This window comes from Fringilla coelebs, assembly GCF_963513975.1.
Source record: "Fringilla coelebs genome assembly, chromosome: 17".
NCBI classification, from domain to species: domain Eukaryota; kingdom Metazoa; phylum Chordata; class Aves; order Passeriformes; family Fringillidae; genus Fringilla; species Fringilla coelebs.
This window is the reverse complement of record NC_140043.1, coordinates 5,185,828-5,209,940: the sequence shown is the minus strand read 5'-3', so window position 1 is coordinate 5,209,940 and position 24,113 is coordinate 5,185,828. Positions and strand designations below refer to the sequence as shown.

General features: G+C 39.5%; 1 protein-coding gene across 2 annotated transcripts in view; it reads right to left on the bottom strand.

Annotated features, from left to right (window-relative positions):
- The window catches only part of CIT (citron rho-interacting serine/threonine kinase), a gene marked incomplete at its 5' end in the record, with an annotated part of 65,450 nt that overhangs the window by 19,609 nt on the left and 21,728 nt on the right, over positions 1-24,113 (bottom strand). The window contains 13 exons of one of the 2 annotated variants that reach the window (XM_084216991.1): positions 3,673-3,726; positions 5,892-6,089; positions 7,336-7,510; positions 10,067-10,176; positions 10,605-10,721; positions 12,444-12,539; positions 15,438-15,563; positions 15,927-16,067; positions 17,209-17,262; positions 17,811-17,864; positions 18,113-18,283; positions 21,798-21,917; positions 23,245-23,388. In XM_084216991.1, the coding sequence (XP_084073117.1) occupies positions 3,673-3,726; positions 5,892-6,089; positions 7,336-7,510; positions 10,067-10,176; positions 10,605-10,721; positions 12,444-12,539; positions 15,438-15,563; positions 15,927-16,067; positions 17,209-17,262; positions 17,811-17,864; positions 18,113-18,283; positions 21,798-21,917; positions 23,245-23,388 (1,560 nt within the window). The remainder of the gene's footprint in view (positions 1-3,672; positions 3,727-5,891; positions 6,090-7,335; positions 7,511-10,066; positions 10,177-10,604; positions 10,722-12,443; positions 12,540-15,437; positions 15,564-15,926; positions 16,068-17,208; positions 17,263-17,810; positions 17,865-18,112; positions 18,284-21,797; positions 21,918-23,244; positions 23,389-24,113) is intronic. The other variant, XM_084216992.1, reaches the window with a different exon arrangement.

Genomic DNA, 24,113 nt, shown 5'->3' with positions numbered 1-24,113 from the left:
GGCTCTCCAGCAGGGCTGCAGACAGATTGTGTGTCTACCTCCATCAATACCTGACAATGAATCCCTCCCTCTCCTCCCCTCTCCATAGTCAGACAACATCTGTGCCTTGAAACACACCTTCAACATGGATCTCAGTCTCCAAAAACTCTTCCTGGGTTATCTTGAGGGACTCTGCCCACTGGACACTGCCCAGACTGCATTCCTCTCCTCCCCACAGCAGGCCAGGATTAAAACACCCAGTCCTAGGTCCCAGAAGATGAGCTGCCTCTCCCAAACAGGAGCCTCTTCTTCAAATGATGATGATGTTATCCAGAGTGAAGGTCTCGTTAACCTCTCACAGCAATGCCTCAGAAAACTCTGATATTTTTGTCAGGCTACAAAAAATACCAGTTACAGGCAGAAATTGAGTTTTGTATCTGCCATCATATTTTCTGTGAAATGGGAATCAAGGATAACCCCTTCCACCCAACAGGAATTTTTCTTTAAAAAAAAAAAAATAACAAAGCCTTATAAAAGTTTTTGCCTGGGTATTAGCCTTGTCACAGTGGGCAAGATTCCTTTACTCTGAAACACAGTTTAGCATCAAAGTAACATCTTTGAGTTTTATTTTGGAAGCTCACAAGAATACAACTTATGTCAACTTATGGAGCAAATGTGGAATCAGGATCTTAGACTGAATTCAGCAGGAATTCACACATTATTAAAATTATACCACTCTGATGGGCTCACAGATTTAATGCCTCAATATCCAAGCTCTTGCACAAGTGCAGATCAAGCCTGTTAATGTTTAAGACTGGAACACAAGATGATGACAAAAGAAACTCAAGAAGGGAAGATAAACTTTGTTTTATTGGGGAAAACTTGAATAAATGGAAATGCAATATCCAGTGAGGAATAAGAAATGCCAGTCATTGCTAGAGTAAAAGCAACAGCCTGTATCTGAAAAAGCCAGGGGATTCAGATGGTGGCTCTCTGGTATTTTACTAAGCTGAGTGCAAGGCTTTTATAGGACTATTTCCTGCTAAATATTTAAAGACTTGAATTCCTGCTTAATGGAAGTTTCTTTTTGGAAACAATTCTATTATTATTTAGATAATTTAGTTGTATTTTTAAGTTTAAACATGTTGGTGATCTCAGAACAAGCCATAATTTGGAGGTATCTGGAAACTACTGACAAATGTGTAAATTTTCCTATTTAAGAATGCCTTTTATTTCTAGATCTTGCTTTCATTGCCTGGAAAATACTTTTAACACTCAAATGGGCCATTTATTTCATAGAGTAAATGTAGGGGACTAGTCCTTCTCCCTCAACAGATTAGCTGGATGAGCTATCATTGTGAGAAGGTTGTGATAAGATATGACACTGTGTGTGCCCACAAGCACATGTGTGCGTTCAGCAGGTAGCAAAAGTTACAATTTTTGTTGTAATTATGTGTCCTATTATTTCTTGCTCAACTGAGGGAGAGAAAGCATGAAAAAGGAGAACCTGAAAAAGCCTCCTTGGTCAGAGACTTCAGCAAAAGGAAGAATAAGTGTGCAATGAGGACACAAGGAAAGCAGACACAGCCTTCTCTACAATCAGAAGCTGTGACATTTGTGAAGCTAGAGAATCAGGAACAATACCAAAGAAAGTAGATTAAGTATTTTTATTTATCTTTTGAAGACTGCAAAAGTACTGAAGTAATTCAATTTTTAAATTTTTTTTCTATCTAATCTTATTTTTGTAATTCTTATGCTGCTGGAGCTTCTCGATAAGATCAAATAAAAAGTAATTCCCTACCAAAGTTTGCCAGACTAGTTCAAGAAGTTTGTGTCAGCTTAAAAAGGATCTCTCTTGAGAACTTCCTGAAAGAATAAATCCATCCTTTATCAGGCTGTATAAGCAGCAGCATATTACAATTATTCCCTTGAAGTGTTGTTGGATTTTAAAAGGAGTATAAATTCTAATCACCTTCGAGTGGAGTCACATGGTCACCAAAAAGCACAGCCTGCATCATACTGGTACCATCAGATAGAAATGAGTTTGAAACAACTGGTGAAAGCAGTGTCATTAGCATTTCTTGACCCCCACTGGCAACAGAAGATTGCCCTGATTTCCTCATTCCTCAGGCAGGATGGACAGCCAGGAGCAGGCACAGCACACAACATGAAATTATCTGTCCACAGTCAATTAAATTATACATGCATTCTCCTGGGCTGCAAAGAGAATGTACCATGGGCATGTATTATTCATTTAGGAACTATTTAATTAATTTCTTATTGATGAGGATGTCTGATCCCACTTATCCCACTGGAGGGCCTTACAATGCACAATACTTTTACAAGTCCTTTGAAGCTCTTGACATTCTGGAAATGTTATGGGTCATTCTTCCCTGCTGGAGCTTGTTCCCCACACTCAGAGCTGAAGTGTCACTGGATAATGAGTTACAGCTCTGCAAGGCAGCTGACCCTGCAGTGAACAGGAGTCACAGAGTTCCCACACCTGTTTTTTCCCTTCATGGAGATCACAAAAGTGTTTTCAGAAAAAGAGATGTCACTGTGAATGAAAGGCAAACTCCAGAGCAACAGAAGATAGCTCTAGATGTAAGATCTATGATGACACATAGGGAGCTAGAGAGTCAACCTAAGAAAATGAGGAAGGGAACAGAAAGTGAAGTTTCTTGTGTAGGCTTTCTTTTAGACAGAGGTTAGAGCACTTTGGAAAGCTGCACTTCCTCACTTATTCCTATCTGGATATTCCATGTCCAGAAGAACCCCCTTGCTTAGTGCTAAAGAGCAAGTGAGGAAAACAGAATGACTTTCATGCTGAAAAGATATTTTAAAAGATGAAAACTTATACATTAGAGACTTACTCCTACAGCATGAAAAATTACATTTGAGGAAATCACTCAAGGGAAGCAGGGAAACAATCAATATAAAAAGTCCCAGCAATTAAGCCCTGCTTACAGAGTGGGGTAGAGAGAAAAAGCCCAGAATAATTTACAATCACTGCTGACCCAGAGGACTGTCCTTATCCAACACTTGTGTAATTCATGTCACTGGAAGGCAGATACTCTCCATCAACTGCCATGAACAAGTGTGAAGATAGTGTTAAACTGCAAGAATCCCTGTGGATAGACAAAGCCCTTGGAGATCTGTCCTGGACTGATGAAATGAATCTGAAATTATGTCAAAGATCTCAGGCAACAGAAGGTGAAAATTCAGATCCTGGAGTTCTCTCTGCTGTATGTCAATGAATTATTTGGAACCTTAACACTTCTTGTTTCTTCAAACAGTGTTAAAATCCTCCTTAAAACCCACTCAGGCCTAGATCTACAATGCAGCTCAGAATTTGGACAGGTAGATCTTTTCTTCTTGTGAGCAGAAAAGACCTTCATCTACAGTCATTTTTTGCAGCTGCTGCACCATTCTTATTAGCTGCACTGCAATGAGATATTTTAATTTACTTCTTCTCCAAAAAGAAGAACAGTGACAATTTCATGATCAGACTAAGACCTCAAAATTGAGGTTTACCTGAAACCTAAAAGAAATCCAATCCATCCAGCTCCTACTAGCACCTTGAAGCCAGAAGTCCACATTAGGAACTACTGTCATCAAGGATTAAATGAGGAAATTGTTTGTTTCATTATCCTTAATTTCAAAATAATTCAATGATCTGGATTTAATACTCACTGTGCAGCTATTACGAAGGGCTTCAAATTTACGCTGGATTTCATCTCTATGTGCCTAAAGGAGGTAAGAAGTTCATCATCAATTTTTTCATACATTAGAATTCAAGAATGCTGTTGCTAAACAAACTGCAGAACAGTCTACCAGCAAGCAAAGTTTGGAAGGCAGATGCTGCAGGCTATGAAAGCACTTTGTAGTGGCAAAGAACTGATTAGCAAAAGTCCCATCCTATTTAATCAAAATACACTTCTGCTCCCAACTCTGAAGTGCTTCAGGAAAATGTACAAGCTCAAGAATGGAATTATGTAACAGGTTCCATCTGAAATGGGCACCAGAAGACTTGTTGATCCCATGTTAAGTTTTTACATTCTTGACATTTTAATTTGAGTTGGTTTCATTTCTGTGTCCCGAATGGTGTTTCACAGAAAATAAACACTGCACACAATTTAATGCTTGCAAAGAAAAGCTATAGTGATGTATAATGCAAGCTACCCCAAACAGCTCTGCCAATCTACCTGAATCCTACCATAAAGTCACATTTAAGCCTGAGCCTCTCTAAAAAGCAGTGATAAAACATAATAATCAATTCTTTGGAGGACAGCATCTACAGTACAGAAAAGTTCAAACACTCATATTAAAGAATGCAGTATTGCATGCACCATTTTTATCCCCTAATTTACAAGCAAAGCATGACAAAGCAAAAAGTTCTTGTTTCAGCCTCGTGGCCTCTCTCAAAATTCAAAGTGATTTAACAAGTGTCTAATGTCATGTGCTATCTGAAAACTTAACAAAGGAAAGGTTACTGCTCAAGCACATCCAGCCACCTTTCTTCATTCAGAACATTTTCCTTGGAGCCAAGAGACTAAACAGGAAAAAAAAACGTTCAGCAGAAGTCAAATATGAGAGCTTAAAAGCTATCTTACCACAACAGGCAATGTGAGAAATAAAAGTATGTAAAAAAATCCATGAGAGGAATAGCCCCAAGCCTGCTTGGCTGGGCTGTCTGACAGCAGCTGGTCCAGCACTACCAGTTTGCCCCATTAACTGGAGCAATAACTGAGTGAACACAGGTCATGAATATTCATCTGTTTCACTGCTGGGTAAGGATCCCAAGTGCATTGCCAGCCCCCTGGCAGTGATAGTGGCTGTTATGCAAAGCTTTCAGCTGGAAAGGGACTGCCTCAGTTCTGAGCAAAAAGAACCCAATGCCATTTCTATTCAGTTATTCTTAGGCCTCGATGCTGTTGCTGCACTTGCCCAGCCTGTGCCCACTTTAGAACTGAGAGAATGGTCCTGCCATTCATCTACCCAAAGCATCAGCATAATACCAGCACCCGTGCCAGCTGAGCCCCCCTCCCCTCCCAAAAACCAGCAATGGCAGCAATATTCAAACAGTTCTTTGATTAAATGCCACTGGAGCACATTTCCAACACTTCCAAATCACAGGATTTGAAGGTCATTTCAGGCTGCTGCTCAAGGGGGTTTAGCTGGTAGCAGGTCAAACTCTCTACCCACAACCCTGGGAATCTTTTGTGAAGGAAATATTTCTTAGAATCAAACAGTTTGAAAGCATCCTTTGTGCTCAAGAGACAGCAACCAGCAGCATATAATCTAGAACTCCATTTACAGGGGTTGGGGTGGAAGAGGGTGGCAGGACTTGAATTTTTTTTTTCCTTTCTATCACTCACACACCTCACCAGACACACATGACAATTTTGATGAAACTAGCACTGGAATAAAATTATGTGTTAGAAGACTCTCCCTAGGAATTTGGTGGGAGAATTATGGTATATATACCCCTGAATAAGTATCCTCAAAGCAGGGTAACTGATAGGAAGAAAAAAATCATCAAAACATTTACGACCATCAAGTACTTCCAAACTCATGAGCTATTATTTAAATAAGTAAATCACAGAGTTAAACTCCTAACAATACCAATTTCAGATGCAACTTTCACCTCAAAATAAAAGTAATGATGCTCCTACAAGCCATCAGTCAGTTTAGGCAGCAATGAACCATTACTCAGAAGTATTCAAATGGTTAAAGGTAAAATTTGATATTTTAGCCCTTCATGCCTCTATCAACACAAGGCACAATTCATATACCCATTTCTGAAAATTAAAAATTAGATCATATAAATTCCTTTTAACCTCTTTATGAAACATGCACCTACATAATCCTAGTGTGTATCTGCAGCTGCCAGGACAAGTCCCAGGGCTCACCGTGAGGGCTTGAATCTCCTCCTCTGCCTCGGCCGTGGTCTCCTCCAGCTCGGTCTTGGCCTCGCGGAGCTGGTTCTCCAGGGCTGTCCGTGCAGCCTGCAGCCCCGTGATCTGGGATTCCCTCTCCTGCAGGGTCAGCTGCAGCTCTGTCAGCTGCCTCTTCAGCTCCAGCTTTTGTTCTTCGTGCTCTAGGCTAACCTGAAGGAAGTCACAGTGGTACCCAAATGTGAGTTATTAACAGACATGACAGGCAATGGAGTCTCGTTTCAGAGCCCGCTTTAAGAGGCCATTGCCATGTCTGTTCCCAAAATCACATCCTGGCAGACTGCTTAAGGCACTGAGAAATCAAGGACTCAGCTTTGTTTATTCCCTACTGGTTTTTTGGAAAAAAAAACCTGGCATTTTGGAACAACAAGGGCACAAGAATAGTTCCAGCTGAAACTCAAACATATCAAACACTGGTAGAAAATGTTGAAGTAGTTTGTGATGAACTTTCTTCACTGAAGCTAAGAGTCTCTAAGGATCTTTATGTGGGAATCTCTGGGCATACATTACATACATTTTGCAATTGACTTCCATGTTTTGTCTTCCCTTCAAATTTCTTTTATAGAAACCCAAAAGCTCATCTGGCTTTGGGTTTACCTGAATGGCTTCTGATGAAGGTTTCTTGCAGCACACAAAAGGATAAACATGTCACTCCAGGGATAAGAAATAAACAACTAAAACAGATCTCAGTGTTCAGAATCAATTCCAAACCTTAGCACCTTCCTCAGGCTGCCTGCTCTACCAAGGGAATCTGTCTGTTGTGCTTGAGATGTGTGACAAGGCTGTCAGAAACCTTACACTGGTCTCAGTCAGCTTCTGGCCAAAGTAGGACAGGTTGGTTGTTCAACAACCTTAGCTGAAAATTAGTGGACTGAGACTGGAGAAGAATTTGTAGAACCAAACTAATTAATACAAAATTAAAACTGAAGCACAGCTCACACATCTTTAAAAGAGTGTATTACATATATTACATATTTCCATGTTAGGTTTTCCAGAAAACTCTGAAAATGGTGCATGAAGCAGCAGGTTCCTTTTTTCTTACAGCAATTCTGCTGTGTCCTTTGCTTTCTAAGCTGTGGACTCTAAGACTACAGGTTATCTGTCTGGTCATTGTACATTGCTGAGCTATTATTCTCTACCCAGACAATATTATAAGGGTATTGTACAAACAAACACAGAAATAGAATTCTGAAAAAGCAAGATGATCTAAAAGCTCAGATTCAGCATGACAAGTCCTTAATAGTTACATTTACTTCCTTTTCATGAGCTTTTTCATTTTTTGATTTACTAATACACTTTCAAATACCACTACAAGAAGTTAATTCTAGTTCTCACTGTATTGACAAAATGGGGTACATTTAGGAAAGTTTGTTGAGGGGGATCAGAGCCATGTTTTCACCTCTCTCAGCCGTGTCTCCAACTCCAGCAGGCGGTTCTTGTCAGTGTGATCTTGGTGACTCATCTTTTCCAATTGCTCTTCTAATTTTCGATTCTGGGCCTCCAACTTTCCAGCTTGTGTTTCCAAGTAGAACTTCTGTTGCCTGAGCTCTGAAATCATCTCCTCTTGGGCTTTCCTGATAGGAGAAATGCACAAGTGACAAACCCAAAATGCCCTTAGCATACGTCCTTCCACTGGGGTCAAGTAAGGCAAACACGAGTTTGCTGTGAAGTAGAACAGTTACGTTCATGGCTTAAATTCTACATCCCAGCTAAAAATAAAAAATACTAGTGTATTCATCAGCATATGCCCAGAGCACTAAAATTCCATATTTGCCAGTTGCACAAATGAATCTTGTGGAGGGTAATCTATAATGCTATTTAAGGTACAATTAACTCTACACATTTCATCAGTTCCTTGTCACATGTTTTTCTATAGGGGAAGAATAAATTCTGAGAGTTGCTTTCTCAGAGTGTATTTCCATGAGACAAGAGGAGCCCCATGCTTTAGGATTGGGAGTGGTGTGTTGGGGGCTCTTGAAAGTTGTAATGGACGTAGAATTTGACCTACACTGAAGTGAAGCTTTTGCTGTCTCTGATCAAAGTCTTAATCCACAAACTGAACAAAAATAATTACTTGTTCTCATAAGAATTTGGAGAGCTGGCAATTATTAATTATTATCATTTGAAATAGACACTCAAAAAAAAAAAAAAGGTCTTTCTGCATTATTTACAGTTCCTGGAATTATGTTATCATGCATTGGAAAATTCTGCCTCGTAGAGCGCTTTCTACTTAGAAGCCTCACAAAGCTCTACATATATTAATGAATTAATATTTTAAGAAGTTCACTGTGAGATAAGCTGTTATTAATCCTATCCCAGAGAAATTATGTGGGTTGCCCAAGATCAAATAGGAAGACTTAACAAAACTAAAAATAGGACTTAAGTCTTCTGACTCACATTTCTGTGCATTGCAAGCAAAACCACCCTTTACCCTCTCTGTTTTTTTAATTTACCTCTACAGATTATTGTCAGCCAGAACTGTCAAATGGTGTTATTTCATTTCCTGCTGTTTACTGGGCTATCTTCTCAGGAACCTGATAATCATTGGTTTCCTCAGATACTGCTGGAACAAAAGCTTGCAGAGCTCCCCTCTCCTCTGAAGAGTTTAATCACTAGCTCTCCTCTTGATGCATGCTCAGATTAGCTGCAGCTTTTGTGGGTTCAAAATGCAGTCCAACAACAATTTATACATTTTCAACAGCCCAATTCACAAAATAAGCACAAATTCATTAACTAACTGCATGCATAATTAAGCAATTTTCTCTCAAAATGTTGCTAATTCTGTACTGTCTCCTACCAATCCTGCAAAGTTCATCATTTGGCAATATGTCTCTCAATAATCTATTTTAAATTGTATGTTAAAACATTATTATATGTTTTTCTTGTTTTCTGTGGCTCTCCAATCAAGGATATGGCTCCCAGAGGATGCTTTAAGTCCTTAAACTCAGTTCAGCACCCATGACTGAGACATTCAACCTTCCATACATTAAACAGCTCCACCTCAAGATATTTCTGTTTTATTTCAGACTGAAGGTAAGTTATGGCTTTTGCTGCCTCAACAAACTCCCTGGGTGATTAACTGGAGGTCATCTGGAGCATTAAGCAATATAATTAAGTTCCTCAGTTATTTCTGTGAATATTTTTGGCTGCTAAGGCTAAAATAACTTGCAAGATATTTGAAATGCAATGAAAATTGGAGCCATTACATATCTGGAGGCATAATGACCACAAAAAAGGACTGAAACCAAAGCAAGTCTTTGCCAAAACTCATCCTTGCCTGATTCTATTCAATACCAGAGATGAATCCATCCAAGTGCCTCCCACAAAGGCACTGCCAGATGTTGGATCCAGCAGCTGATGGACACTGCAACCTTTGTGCAAACCAAGCTGGTGAATCTCTGAACTCAGTAAGGGCAAATGCTGTTTTAGCCCTGCCCTGCAGGAGGTATCAAACAACCCATGTGTTTCCACTTAAAGTAGAACACCTCTAAGTCATTTATGAAGGAAAAACAACATTGTAAGGATAAGGAATCTCAGCTAAAATCCAAACAAAAATAAAGTTTGGGCAGACAAAAGGATAAGAAATAGTAGAATTCAAAAGCATGCAGAGAAATTCTTGGCTTAAATATCTAGAGCTCTTCCTTGTCTTCTCACCCATCAAGGCATGATGGAATGTTTGTGAGTGAAGAGTGTTTAATGTTTTCAATTTTAAAATCATGTGTCAGGGGAACTGAGTAAAATATAAATCTATTAGCAATGTTTATGTTTAAAGAAGGAATATATGCTTCTCCAGGGGTATTTTAGACATAAAATTATAGGTATTCATTTAACATATCTGGCAAACCTACAAAAATCACCTGCCTTAGGAAATGCTCCAAAGTAAACACTGTAATACAAACCAATTTTCCCAGTCATGTTTGAGAAAACACAAAATACACAGTGAGCCCCAACTATTTGAAGAAGGGAGCATATTTTTGAAAGGCTATCAGTGAAAAACAAGCAGGGAGCAGAGCAGGCCTGTAAAAAAGAGCCACTTTTACATGGTGAATCAGAGAACCATTTCAATTGGCAAAGGCTTTAAGGTCATCTTCCTGAGACCTGTTCAGCAGTGACACAGCTGCCACACTTACATGTTCCTCTGGGTAAAGAGGCTGCTATTTGCTGCCAGTTTGTTGGCCTCAGACAATTCCACAATTCTCTGCTCCAGTGACCTGATCTTGGAATCCATTGCATTGATCATCTGAAACACAGCAGTGAGACTTTGAGACTGCACAATGTGAGCGGTTACAAAAATAAAGTTTATAAAAAAGTCTGAACATTTTCCAAAAACAAACAAGAAAACTGATCAAATGGCCAAAATGAGCAACACAAATGCAATTACTGGAGCTATTTGCAGCTGCTTGCTGCTGCTTTAATGTTAGGAAAAAGCTACCATTATCAAGGCCCAAAATGAGGGGTACACAAAGCTGCACGGCTTTTTTTAGGAAATATTCTTGAACACACTCTGAATTTTTTAAAAAAAGTCTCTTAAAATTCATATTAATCAATGAATTTCCTTCAAAGCAGCTCAGCAGCACTACAGAACCTCAAGCAAGATTATCTTGCTTGAAATCAGCTTTGGAAAGCTACTCTTCAACCAGCTTTGATTTCCAGCTCAACACCACATACCGCCTTCTGTTCAGCCAGAACTTTGCATTTCTCACGTGCTTCTTCTTCATGTCTTCTGAGCATATTCTCAAGTGCTTCCTTATCTGCAAGATCCTTCTTCATCTGATTTTCCAACACCTAAATGAAGACATTTCTTTTGTCTAAATTATATCTGTTTCACTGGGCAAAGGGCAAGCAGAAAGAAAATCATCAATATAGATTTTTTTTTTAGTAAGCAATTGGTCATATCTCAAGCAAAATTAAATCCATGATGCAATTGCACGAAATCCATGAAAGATCAAACTCCAAAAAGAGCACACTCTCAGTTCCCTCTGAAGACTGGATTTAACAATAAGATTTTATAGAGATATGGAGATACTGTAGGTATTTTATTCATTATTTTGAGTCATATAAACTGTGTTCAATAATTGTTCCAGCTTAATGCAACAGAAACACAGAAAAGACTCTCTACCCCAATATGTGCAGCTGAAGAAATAGGAAAGTGCCCATCCTTTGGTTGCCCTACCAACATGGCTCACAAATAGTTTGTGAGTTCCAGAGGTAGGGATGAGAAGGCAACTGAGACCACACAAATTCTTCCAGTCAGAGACAAAAATCTAACAGCAAAGTAAAAAACTTCTTTTTGTGGCACAAATAGTTGTCATTGGGAACAGGACAAAAGTATTGAATTGCTAAATTTTTCTAGAAATGCATATTGTGTATGTATGACCAGAGTTATAAATCAGTTGTGAAACTGAAGGTCTTTTCCTTCAATAAAAAGTTTATCAAAGGCACAAATTCTGGACACCACAGGATAGTTTTTACTTTTCCAGTTTAAAAACTCCATGTCCTGTTTTATTCCTTTGAACCTCTTTCACCTGGCTTCCTGATTTCTCCTATTAAACCCTACATCATTTGGACCCATAATACACCAGTTCTCTTTTTATTTTTATTTTTTCCAATGCTTATCCTCTTTTCCAGATTTTATATCACCACTTATTTTTCAACATCTACATCTGATCTTCCTGCTTTCTATCACTCTCCTCTCATTACTGATAACCACATGCTCTGATCTGACAGCAAATCTTACTTGTTTTTCTTCTTCATATTTCTCCCACAGAAATTTCTTCTCTCCTCTTAAATACTACATCCTCTCACATTTCAGCATAAAATGTAGAATTAAAGTATTAGATAAATGTACAAGATGAAGACTGTTCCTACTGAGAATAATTTGTTCTTATGAAAGATTCTTACAAAATCCATTTACTGGCTGTTATATTGCAAGCTCTTTAGAAAAATCCTTAGCCAGTGTACATACTCCTATTTTCCAGCTTGTTTTTCCTAATTTTAGATGGTGTCTATTTCTAACTGTTTGTTAATGCTACCCTGGAAAAGACAAAAACAAAGTGGGTGGTTTCTGTGGCTTCTTGGCAGATGTTCCAGCTCCAAGATGGAATTTCAGAAATGGTCTACTATTTGCTGCATTTAAAACTTGCAGGTAGGCTGAGTGAACACTCATAGAAAATCAGTGGGAACTGAAAGCTTCTTCAGGGTGTGAGATCCAACAGCATTAACTAAGTATTATTTAGTCATCAAAAGTCAAATTACAACCAACAAGTGCCTTCCTGTAGTTCTGGCTTCAAATGCTACCTCTCCTAATCCAGTGCCACAGACAGATAAGGTACAATGGCAGAAAAAATAGGAGAAAACTGACTTAGATTCCACTAAGCTCCCTCAACATTGCAGCAATGGCAACAAGAAGGCAACTCACAAGACAAAGCAATCAGAGCCTAAAGACAACTGTTTTTCCCTGAACTCATTCTACCCACAAAAGCTTGTAGGAAGATAAGATATTTTTACTTTGAGTTTCTCCTCATAGAATTGTTCCTTCTGTTTCAGCTGCAACTCCAGATGTTGTGCTGCAATCTGAGCCTCACGGTGCTTCTCCTCCAGCTCCTAAAAGCAGCAAAAAATCATATTCAGACACAAGGAAATGGTAGGTGCTGTGAATATGTGTTATACAGGTACCAAACATTCATTCTCTTTTTTTAAGGCTTCACACTATAAAAATCCCAAGTCCAGGGCCGTTATGGCAAAAAAAAAAAGGCATTATGAACATTATCAGCTTTTAGTTTGCATATTCCTGCTGACCCATCTACTGCAGAGTGGGAACACTGCTAAGGACAAGGATTTCTACTTCCATGGTAAGAATCTCCATCTCCCAGTAAAATATACCCAAAGATAGGCCAAGGACATTTGGTGAAAACACATAGTTATAAACATTTTATAGCTGCAGTGGCATCACAGGAAGTTCAGATCTATTTTTAACAAGGTCTCACTTGTTTTCTTACAGCAGACCTCAATAACGGGGTACTGCTGTCTGTGCTTTTCATTCTGCATTCAGAGGGGGAATAGCATTTACTTTGCTGTATTCCTTGGACAAATGTTGTCAGAAATGCTATTTATAAATGGCTTCAAAAATGAAAAGTGCAAGATGCAATATATGTGGTGGAACGTACCAGAATCTTTCTAGCCTCTTTATTTCACATCAGATAGTTTCAGTCATGCACAGTAAAGACTTACATAATTTGTATTTCAAAAATCAGCTATTTCTGCAGTCTGACTATATTATTTGGGGTCTATCTATAATCACCTTTCAATAGGACACTTCTCAAGAGCCAAGCTTACAACTTTATGCTCATTTATTGTCATGTTTGTCATTCCAACAATTTCCTTAGAACAGGAGCAGGTCCAGGTCTGTCATTCACTACCACTGGGCTGACTCTTGCATAGACAAGTTCAGGTACTGAGGTACATCTGGATCTTCTGTCTGCCCTCATTACTGCTCAGAACAGTAAAAATTCCTGATATCTGTGTGTGTTTTAGCACTTTACATAGTATTTTGATACGTTTTTCCTGATCTTCCTCATCTTGTAGGCTTTTTGCTCCAGTAATTGCCATAGACCTCCTTTTCCAGAAGTGAGAATCAAAGAGGAGGTTCACCAAAAGTAGGTCATCAACAGTGCCTAGACCCTGACACTCCTGCATGGAATGGAGATTGCTGCTTTTTGCAATTGAAATATGTCTCCCAGCAACAAGAGGGACAACTCACCTCCCCCAGAAACCCACACATTTCAGGTCCTGGCAGAGAATCAGACAACCAGATCAGCAGCAGCTTCAAAGCTCCCAGCATCAGACTGCTCATATTGTAGCAGGAGCTTCACCAGTTCCTGCAGTGGCACTTAACAGCCAGTGTGGGCTTAGAAAGGTAATCTCTTCCCATTCCTGCTCTCACTCAGTATTCTCTGTGTAGCACTGACTTTGTTATTGGCATCACAGCAATGATCTGCCCTTTCAGGCAGGCAGAAGTATCTTCTCCAACTTGTTTCTTACTTCTTCATTAGCTCCTTACAGACAGATGAGCAGGTACTTCTCAGCTACTGCTACATGAGTGTACATGGAAATCATGCCTCTATTCAATAATTTCCACCTCATTTTATGCAATTCTGTATCTTCAACTCCCCTCTTACCTCACTATACCAGGAAAAGTCAAAAATTTTTGAAAAGACAAGTTGAGAGAAGGTACAGGGTAGGAGTGGAGGAAAAAATATCAGCACCATGTGCTCCCAGATGAGTTGCAAGGGACTAGGAAAGACTCTATAGGATTACTTCTTCAATCCCTGTTTGACTTTTTCTATAAAATACCCCTCCAACATTCTGTCAGGACTCCATGGAAACTATCTATAAGAAGAGCTAAGCATATCCCATGGTGTAAAACAATTAGTTGATATTTCTGCCTTCTCTTCCACTTTCTCCTGCACAGAGAACATAATCAAAACCAAGGAACAATCCCCAAATATACACAAGAGGCTTATGAAACAATTCAAAGTTTTACACTATTTCTAAACATAAAGTTGGCTCTCTGCCCAGCAAACCATAGTCTCCCACTTACCATGCACTCCTGCTATCAAAACAATTTGAAAGGAACAGCACTACTAAAGAACTGATTCTACCTTTTCTTGACAGTGCTCAGCATACTGATGCTAAAGTCTGTACACCCAGAACAAGCCTGGGGCATCTGTTGACTCCAAATATGTTGAATTTTACATTTTCATTTGGCCTTCCTCAGGTCTGTCTCAGCTTGGGATTACTATCAGTAAAATGTAATCCTTTTTTTTCCTTGTCATATTGGCAACACACAGAGAAAATTCATGAGGAAGGCAAAATAAATTTAATTATTCCAGTATTAAATTATGCTTTCTGTCCCAAGGAAGCAAAATTATTAGAAACACCCTCTGCTTGATTCACTAGAGACTGACATACTAACTTGCCTTAATAGTTTTAACCAGGAAAGAAACAAGAAATTGCCAACAGAGAAGTTATGTGGGTGCAAATGGTTTCCTAACAAATATCTTTGGAGACGAACAGTTTGGATGACGAATTTCTCTCCGCTTCAAAACGTAAGCACTTCTAATAGATCTGACCTCTAAATTCCTCTGCAATTTACTTAAAAAGAGAGATGTTTTTGTTGTTGCCATAACCCACCCTCAGAACGTTTTACCTCTGAAACAATCATGAGGTAAATAATTTAAATATTACTGTGTTGACTGAAAAGTTTTCCCACTGAGATGACTCCAGCTTTGAAGCACTATTAAGATTAAAGGCACAGGAGACAGTTTGTAACTAGGGGTGCAAACAGTATTTGAATACTTAAGCTTTCTGCTGGTACAGGAAACAAATCCCTTTATTCAACAATTTCCACCTTATTCTATGCAATTCTACTTCTTCTGATTCTTCTCTACCCCTTTCTTACAAACTCTTACCCTCTAGGTTTCATTTATCACCTCTGCTCACCAGAATTTTTTCTGCCATCTGTTGAATCTGTTGAGATTTAGTTTGAATATCTTCTTTTAGGCGGTTTTCTCTTCGTTCCACAGTCTCTAATCTCTTCACTTGATTCTCCAGAGAATGGCGCCGCTCCTGCAGAGCAATCATGAGCTGCTGGTTAGGCCACCCAACTCTGCACTAGCACAAAGCAAGGACTAGTTTCTAGAGAAAACAGGCTGAAGCAGTCAGTATAAGGCTAGCTTTCATATTTTGAATCCTCATCACACCCAAAATCCCCCAGGCTAACCACATGTCCTTATCCACTCCTCACTGAAAATAAAACCCCTCAGTTTTCCTCCAAGAAATGTTTCTTAGTTAAAAATAGCCTAAAGTCCAACAGCACTTTTCCCTGAAGAATTACTACAGGAATGCTGTTCAGAGCCACCCAGGTGAGGGTTCCTAAACTAAGACACATCTCAATAACTGATTTACTCTGGACAGACACTCTGCACTCACCTCTGCTTCAAGCAACTTTTTCTTCATGCTTTCATTAGAATCTTCCCGGTTCTGCAGTTTCTCCAACTCCTTCTCAGCTCTCTCCTTTGCCTGACGGATATTCTGCAGGAGCTCAGTTGCCTCTGAGCTGGCTTTCACAGCCTGAAGGTCAAGAGAGAGGAAAAAAAGGTAATATATGAAAAACACACAAAAATTTGGTGTATGAAAGGTTCAGAACTTGAAGACGGTCAACTTTCTCAATAAAACCACTACAGAACTTTGATTTAACAGTTTAAATTAACATGTGCATGAGTCCAAATTTTAACTTCCAAAACATAATTTTGACTTCTATTTCACCAAAAAAAATCAAAATTTAGGATATACATGTTTGTCTTGCTATACTGCAAGTTACTTGACTCTACATACTGAATGTTAAGTCTATCCCAAATTCTTTAAAAAGAACTCAGAAAATACTCTTACTGAAGGACAAGGATAATAACCTGCTGGCCTACAGATAATGCCTTGGCAATAATGCAGGTAGAAAAGGAGACAGGGGATTAAAACATGATTGTTTTGAAATATTAGAAGTACTATTTCTATGTAGTTTTGGCCTCCATATTCATGATCATTAACCCTTGAAATAGCCCTCTCTCAGCAGGTGCCAAGTTTGAAAAGCTCAATCAGGGGATTATTATGACAACCCCTTTCTTTCCTGCTGAAGGATTCCAATAAGAGAAGTTCCCTGACTGTTCTTACGGTGACACCTTAAGTGCCAGACTGACCATGACAGCAAATCTTAGATATTCTGCACCACTTTCAGCAGACATTGATAAGGTATTTTAATTCTGTTGTGATTCCTTATCATTCAACATTTTTGCTGTGAAGATCCTGTGAAGAACTGAACTGTCAAGTGATTAAAGCGGATTATACTGGGAGACTAAAGCAAGTCCAGCATGTGTTTTACTATGAGCTAAAACAAGCTGAACCTTTTTTCAGAAGCAAGGGACCAGTGCAGTGTCCAGAGCATACCCAAACAGGCCTCTAAATGAGAATTTCTCTACACTACTCCAGTTCTGACTCAGCTTCATTTGTAAAAATAAACACTGTTGACATGTCTCAAGAGCCAAAAGCATATTGAGAGCACCAGTGATTTCAGATACCAGTTCCCACCCCCTTTTCCTTATCATCCCCCATGCTATGACTAATTCTATTTTTGAGGGTAAAACAAAGTGCATCCCTCCTCTTCATTAAGGTTTCACTGGGAAATCTTGTGAAAAACTCACTTTCACCACCCAGTCGTTACCTTTGTCAGCTTTTCCTGCAGCTCCTGGATTTTGGCTTGCTGCTCTGTATTGATCTATAGTTAGGTAAAAAGATGGAAGGAAAGAGTCAAAACCAAAGAGGACAAAATGCTCTTGGCTTATGATACCGTATTTGTTTCAATTCACTTCCCAAAAATCTTGGTTTCCTCCTGTAATCCCAACACACCAAAACACCCCTTGGCAAATCCATTCCCATTTTGCTAACTTCCAGTTGATTTAATATTTTAGTTACCAAGAAGATTGCTCAGTGTGAGAACACTCAGAATTCTTTTTGCTTTTCACTTGCTGTTCTTTCTGAGTAAAGAAAACTCTGATGTACCCCCAGCCTGACTCCAAACTCAGATGACACATAACTGTGTCTCTGCCTGGCTTCTCAACACAATCCATTAAGAACAGGTTATCCAGAGACAGCTTTAGATCAAATAAGAGAGAACAGTGAATCACACCAAGATGTCTTAAAACATAAAATGAATGGAGGTGGGGGCTGTGAGGCCATGCATGCCACTGACTGGCCACTAGTTTGGTTTCTGTGCAAAAAATGAAAGACCCAGGAAACAAAATCTAGAACACTGAAGTAACATACCTTTTCCAGTTTGGAATACAACTCTCCTGCCTCATTTTTTCCTTGATCTTTAACCTGTAACTTAAATATAAAATACATGAAAATCTCAGGAGAAGCTAGGCTTCTATCCAGTCATCACCTCATGCAATTTAAACACCAGCAGTTACACGAAGGAGAAATCACATCATGAAAAATACGTTGTGTTAGTTGTAGGAACCACGCTCATCTTTGAGGGGCACACCCACAACTTGTGTGTGCATGTGTCAAGCAGCACTAGATATTCCAGCAAGCCTCAGCCCCCTCTCCCATGGAGCCTAAACTACCTTTTGCAGTTTGTTGTGGCACTCGGCAGCTTTACGTTTGAATTCCTCGGCTGCCAGGCGGGACTCCCTCAACTCCGACTCGTAGAGATCGCTGCGCCTGCGAGCTGAGATCAGATCCTCTTCCAGCTGATTCATCATCAGCCTCATTTCTTCTACTTGAGCTTGGTATTCCTGTGGTTGGGGTGCAAGGGAAGGAGAAGGGATTACAGTTTAGAGGCAACAGGGGAAATGCTTGGAGCAGCAGATTCCAGAATACTGGCTGCAGGCAAGAGATGCACATAAGAGCATGTAGAAGAAAGGTAAAGTACAAAATAAAACAGTAAAAACTAACTAAAATAACATCCATGGTGTTGTAGTTTGAGTCTTGCCACTTTCAACTCAATACCTCAAAATCAAAGCATTGACTTTTTGAGAGTGCAGGAACACATACATACATCTACATACAAATGATAAAAATTACTTACATTTCTAATTTCTGAAACAGAAATGTGCCTTTGAGTTGATGTCTCTACTAAATGCCCAGATGCTCCCTCAAGATCTATTTTCTCAGGCAGATAACATGACAGTTATCACAGATCTGCACAGCTTGGGTAAAAGGAAAGAAGGAGAAGCAGAGGGGTAGCACACTGTGGCTTGCAGCCAACAGATTTCTCTCGACAGAGTTAAAAAGGATCACATCACTCAGTATAGGAGACAATCTAAAATCCAATATTATCTTAGAAAACCTACCTAAAACTCACATTGCTCATAGAAGATGTTTGCCTATACAGGCAGAAATAAATATTCCCCATGTAGGAGACTACAAGACAGGGCATTTGGAAGGGGAAGGTGGGAGAAGAAAAGAACACTTGAATTGACTATCTCAATGAGACTGGGAACTCAAACTGAGACTAGCTCGAGAGATTACTTCACCTATTTTCACTGGAAGAAAAGAATTTAATTATGTTTAGCATTTACTAAGTCCTGCAAGTATGCATTTCATAAAATTCCTCTCAAGCAAAAAAAAAAAAAAACCCTGAAAAAACCCACCAAAAAGCCCTCTCTAAAATCAAAGTGTTTTTTACAAAGCCGAGAACAAGTAGAAAACATGCACATCAAGAGTTAGGAACAAAGATTGTGAAGGACTGACAGTGGGGGAGTCTATCTTTCTTTCCATTTTAATATCTTACAGTATGCCTGACTACCCCCATATTCAGAAGAGTAACTGTCTCGTGACAGAATCAGGTTTGTCATCGCTCCCTCCAGACAGGCAGCGCCTTCAGCTCCACGAGTGACTGCTGAGCACTGACCCTGAGGGCAGCCCCTCATTCTCCAGCATGGAGAGCTTATGCAGGTATTGAAAGAAGCCAGACCTTTATAGCAGATTGCTTTACTGTCCCTTACAGGGAGCAAAGAATGGCTCCTTGGCTTGCAATCCCAAAACTGATTCTCCACTTTGTAAGCCAGACAGGGACCTATTCTTTCCAGTTTGCAAGAATAATCTTATTTTCTTGCTGGAAAAAAATTAGAGCTTTTTTTTCTAATAACTAAGCGTGTATTAACTCAAATATTCTTTTTATACAAATACATATGTGAACAAAAAAGGCAGAATGGTTTGAAGGAATAAATGCTCTGCTCAGAAATCATAATTTGTTTAGACTTCCTAAAATACTGGGCTTTTATAACAGCGAACACTTGACCAAAGAATTAAAGGTATGACAATAGTTGCCACTGTTACAATGAGCATTTGGGAAGGGAGGAAAATGGGGAGGGAGAAAAGAAGAAAGAAGAGGAGATAATTAGTAATATTTCAGGTTTTCTTGTTTCATCACATTTGCAAGATTGTCTTTGAATAAGTCCCGAGATAGATCAGAGGAACAGGCCACACCACTCAAGGCAACACAGAACAAACCTCTGGGATATGCATTGCTCAGAGTTCTAGAATACCACGAGGCATTTAAGCACAGATTACTAGACAAGTTCAGGGCATGTACCTGAAGCAAATCACATCAGGGAACTACACAGACATGAGTGGGGCTTTCAAAAAAATACAGATTCTGATTTTTTGCAAGTTTGTCTGTTAGTACAGTTCTTCATCAAATAATGACCAGAGGACAGGTTTAGTTAAAACAAAAAAAAAAAACAAAACAAAACAAAAACCAAGCACACACCCCAAGCAAACAAAAAACCCCACAAACCCACCCAAGTACCTGAGGTTAAGTTGAACCTACAGCCTTGCCCTGAAAATATCAAATGCCTAATTCTTGGGTTTTGAAGATTCTGCTTTGCTGTTGATTTGATTCATTCTCTCTCAAGCCTCAGGTTTCCAACAGCAAAACTCTAAGGGTCTCTTCCAACTTCCAGTTCCCTCTGACTTAAAAATCATGGTCCAAGTCTTTAATGGCCAAGATCCACCTGCTCACATGAGTCAGCACAAATCTCTCAGCATTTTTGGTTGCAAGGTTCTTGTACAGGTGTTTCAGGGAGCTCAAAAGGCCACCACAGACATGAAAGTCTGCAGGACTCATTTGTTGAGCTAAGCAGCCTCTTTATGTCATTGTGAATCTTCACAAGCCAAATTAAGAGATTCTGGGACAAAGTGTTTGATTAAAAATTACTTGCATTATGTTTCCTCTGTTACATTTGTCTGTTCTGCCTAAGAATCTCTGGATATTTAAAATCATCAAAAATGTTCCCCATTTCAGCATTTAAAGCAACTTTGCTAGCAAAGCACCAGAAGAGAGAGCAGGGAGCTTTAGATCCCTTGTATTACATAAAACAACCACCCAGAAGAATGCTGGGGAAGTCTGTGGAGGCCAGCTACATCCAGAGGGTTGGGTTTGCATTTCGTTACTTTTTACATAAGAGCTACTCATGTCTGGAGAATTATTACCAAGGTTTCAGGGCTTCCTTGTCTCAGAGACTTTTGAAATTAGTCAGTTAATGTTTGTAAAGTGCTTTGAAGATGAAAACCAACAGATAATTACAAAGAATTGTTTGAATGCTATAGCAAATTTCAGTTTCTTTTTCTCAATGCAGTATGTTGCTGTTAATTCATGAAACTGAATGGGTTCTCCCTCGCAATGACCACATTTGTCACAATGTTTTAATTTAATTTTGACCTTTTTTTTCTTATGAGCAACTATGTGAATTAGTGAACTTGCAACATTCTTTGGGTAGGAAAAAAAATTATTAATTTCTACTTCGCAAACAGACCAAATCAGGAAAAGAACAGTTAGGCAACACACATTCTATTTTGAAATGCTATTAAGCATTTTAAATTATAAGATAAAGAGGAAAAATTTTTTAAAAATCAACACAAAATTCAGGTTAGCTCAGCTCTCTCCCAGGTGAAGATTCATTAGCTTGTGACATTTCCATACCTTAACCATTTAAAATGGAAAGGTCATTTCTAGTGCAACATGTTACTAAAGCATTGGAACTTTCTCCTAAACTGATTGTATAGATGAAGTACTTTCAGAACTAGGAAAAGAAAAAGGTGAAGTTTGGAGTTTGTGCTTACTTGCAAAATACACAAGTGGAATTTTGTAGCTTCCTGTATTGTTCAGGAACCCCTGTGAAATCACACAGCTTGGGAGTTATCACAGCCTATCAACACCGAGCGTAATCCTGGCACCAGAGCTAGAATGTGCCAAGAATGCCTATTTGTGGGCAGCCACTCTGCTCCCCAAAGAAGCAGGAATACCTGTTCTTTGATCTCTTGCAGTTTTCGGCTTTGCTCTCTGATATCATGAAGTAGCTGCAGTGCCTTATCATCTTCCTGAGACACCTCCATCCGTGCCTGCTCCAGGCTGCGCTTTAAGCTCTGCAGAAAGCAAAATGTTCAATACATAGGCTTTGGTTTCTCAAATGGTTGTATAATGAAGATCTTTAGTTACACAAATGCCTCCTTGACTGCAGTGAGGCATCAGAAAAATGGAGGCACCAATGATGGAATCCTAATGAAATTCATGGCCAGTGCTGCTCCTATCTGAACAGAAGCAGCCCATTTTACAAACACTGTTTACTCAACTTAAATCTTAGTTCAAATCTCCACTTCCTCACATCAGGTTTAGAGACAAAAACCAAACACAGATCACAAAAGGCATCCATTATTGACAGCATTTATCTATATTTTATCCAGCACTATTAATTCACAACCTAGATACAATCCTTCAACTTCATGTTACTTACATTTTTCTTGTTGCTGTTAAGTGAGTCAAATGCTTTAATCATTGTTAAATTTCTGTAAGGAACAGAAGGGCTGAGTCTGTATCTCACCACGTGCCTTACCTCCAGATTTGGAGTCACCAGTGGAGCGATGCTCCTATTAACTGAGTGTTATTCATCAACAGGAAGATACAAACTGAATTTTCTTTCTTTGCCTAGTAGCATTCAGTACAGGAAAATCACTTGGCCCCATTTTAAGATGTTTCCCAACAAACCAAGACATCAGAAATGTTTTTCAATCCTCTGGAACAGAGTATTAGCTGCATTTTTGCTCTTGGTACAAGAGAGGAAACATAATTGTGTATCTAACTGAAAATACAGAGACTATCAAGTAGAATGAAAATATCCTCACTGGAATATTGCCAGCGGCAACTGGGCAGGCATTCCAGCTCTCATGAAAAATGATCTTTGAAGACATGGCTTCACAGCCTCATTTTTATATTCTACCTGCAAAATAGCAGCTGCCCTAGATCTTCCCTGACACTGTGCTGGGGAATAGGATGGGTCTGAACCCAGGACACCACAGATGGAGGCAACACCACTGCTTCCTAATCCTATTTGTTCTTGAAGATTTCTGTCTAGGCACTGATTAGGCCCCATCCTCTTCCGGCTAAGAAACCTTCAAGAAGCACAACCCAGGCATGTTCTAGCACAGCCAGTAAGACAAACATCACAAAGAGTTTCAGCAAGACCAGGACAGTAGTCACTCCTGCATGATCTAAGCACATGACCATGAAACAACATCTGAATAAAACTACCAATCAAGCTTGTGCAAACACTTCAGGGCTCCATGTTCAACAGATATCCTCTCACATAGTATTTTCTCTCCATCAAGCACCCCACTGAAAGCATGATGGAAGAGAAAGACAAAGACCACCAGATTTCAGGCCTTCAGAGCTGAAAGGACTGGTGTAAGGGCTCACACTGCATTCTGTGATATAGGTGGCCAGGTCCTGCTCCAGGAGGGATCGCTGGGTCTCAGAGGCTTTCAGTTCCACCTCCTTTTGGCTAAGTACAGCCTCCACCTCTGACACTCTCCGGTGCAACCGCGTCATTTCCTGCTCCATCTGCAATAAATATCAAGAGGTTATAAAGGGGGGCTTCAAAAGCTTTGTTAACTGCTACTTTCAGAGCTCTCTTTGTAAGGAATTTGTCTCCAAGAGACTTCTAGCTATGTTTCTCCAAATGGTGTTTAAATTCCGATACCATTGTCTCTGCTCCAGGAATGCACAGTTCTTCTTAAGGACAAAGTAGTAAGTCTAAGTCACCCCATTCATTCAAGCTGCTTGTTCATATTCAGTCATTCTTCGAACCCCAGTTAGCAAAGAAGACACAATCATTTTTCACCTGACTTGCAGAGATGGGTCACTTTAACCTTATCCCAAATCCATGCTGGACCAGAAGATGGTTTCCCCCCATCTCCTTGTCAGGAGCAAATGGTCAAATCCAGAACCGAGCAGGGAGAAAAGTAATGGAACTCTCATAAAAGTCTCAAAACAAGCAGTAAGTGTTAAAAGACTCCACCAGGTTCCCTTTATTGGAGCACAGCAACTGTTACAAGACGTTCACCATAAAGCAGTGACGTGACAACAGTTATATAAGCAGGAGCTGATGAGTGAGGAAGAGCCCTCAGAACAGTACTGCTGTAATGTGTGTCTGATGAAGAGGCAGGGCCTGCAGGAAGCAGCAGTCGTCTGTGGCACGCTGAGAAAAGCACTGTTTAAAATCCAGAGCCGCTTCTTGTTAAGTTAAAAGTATCTACAGCAACAGCATGGCCTAAATTCATCTCCCT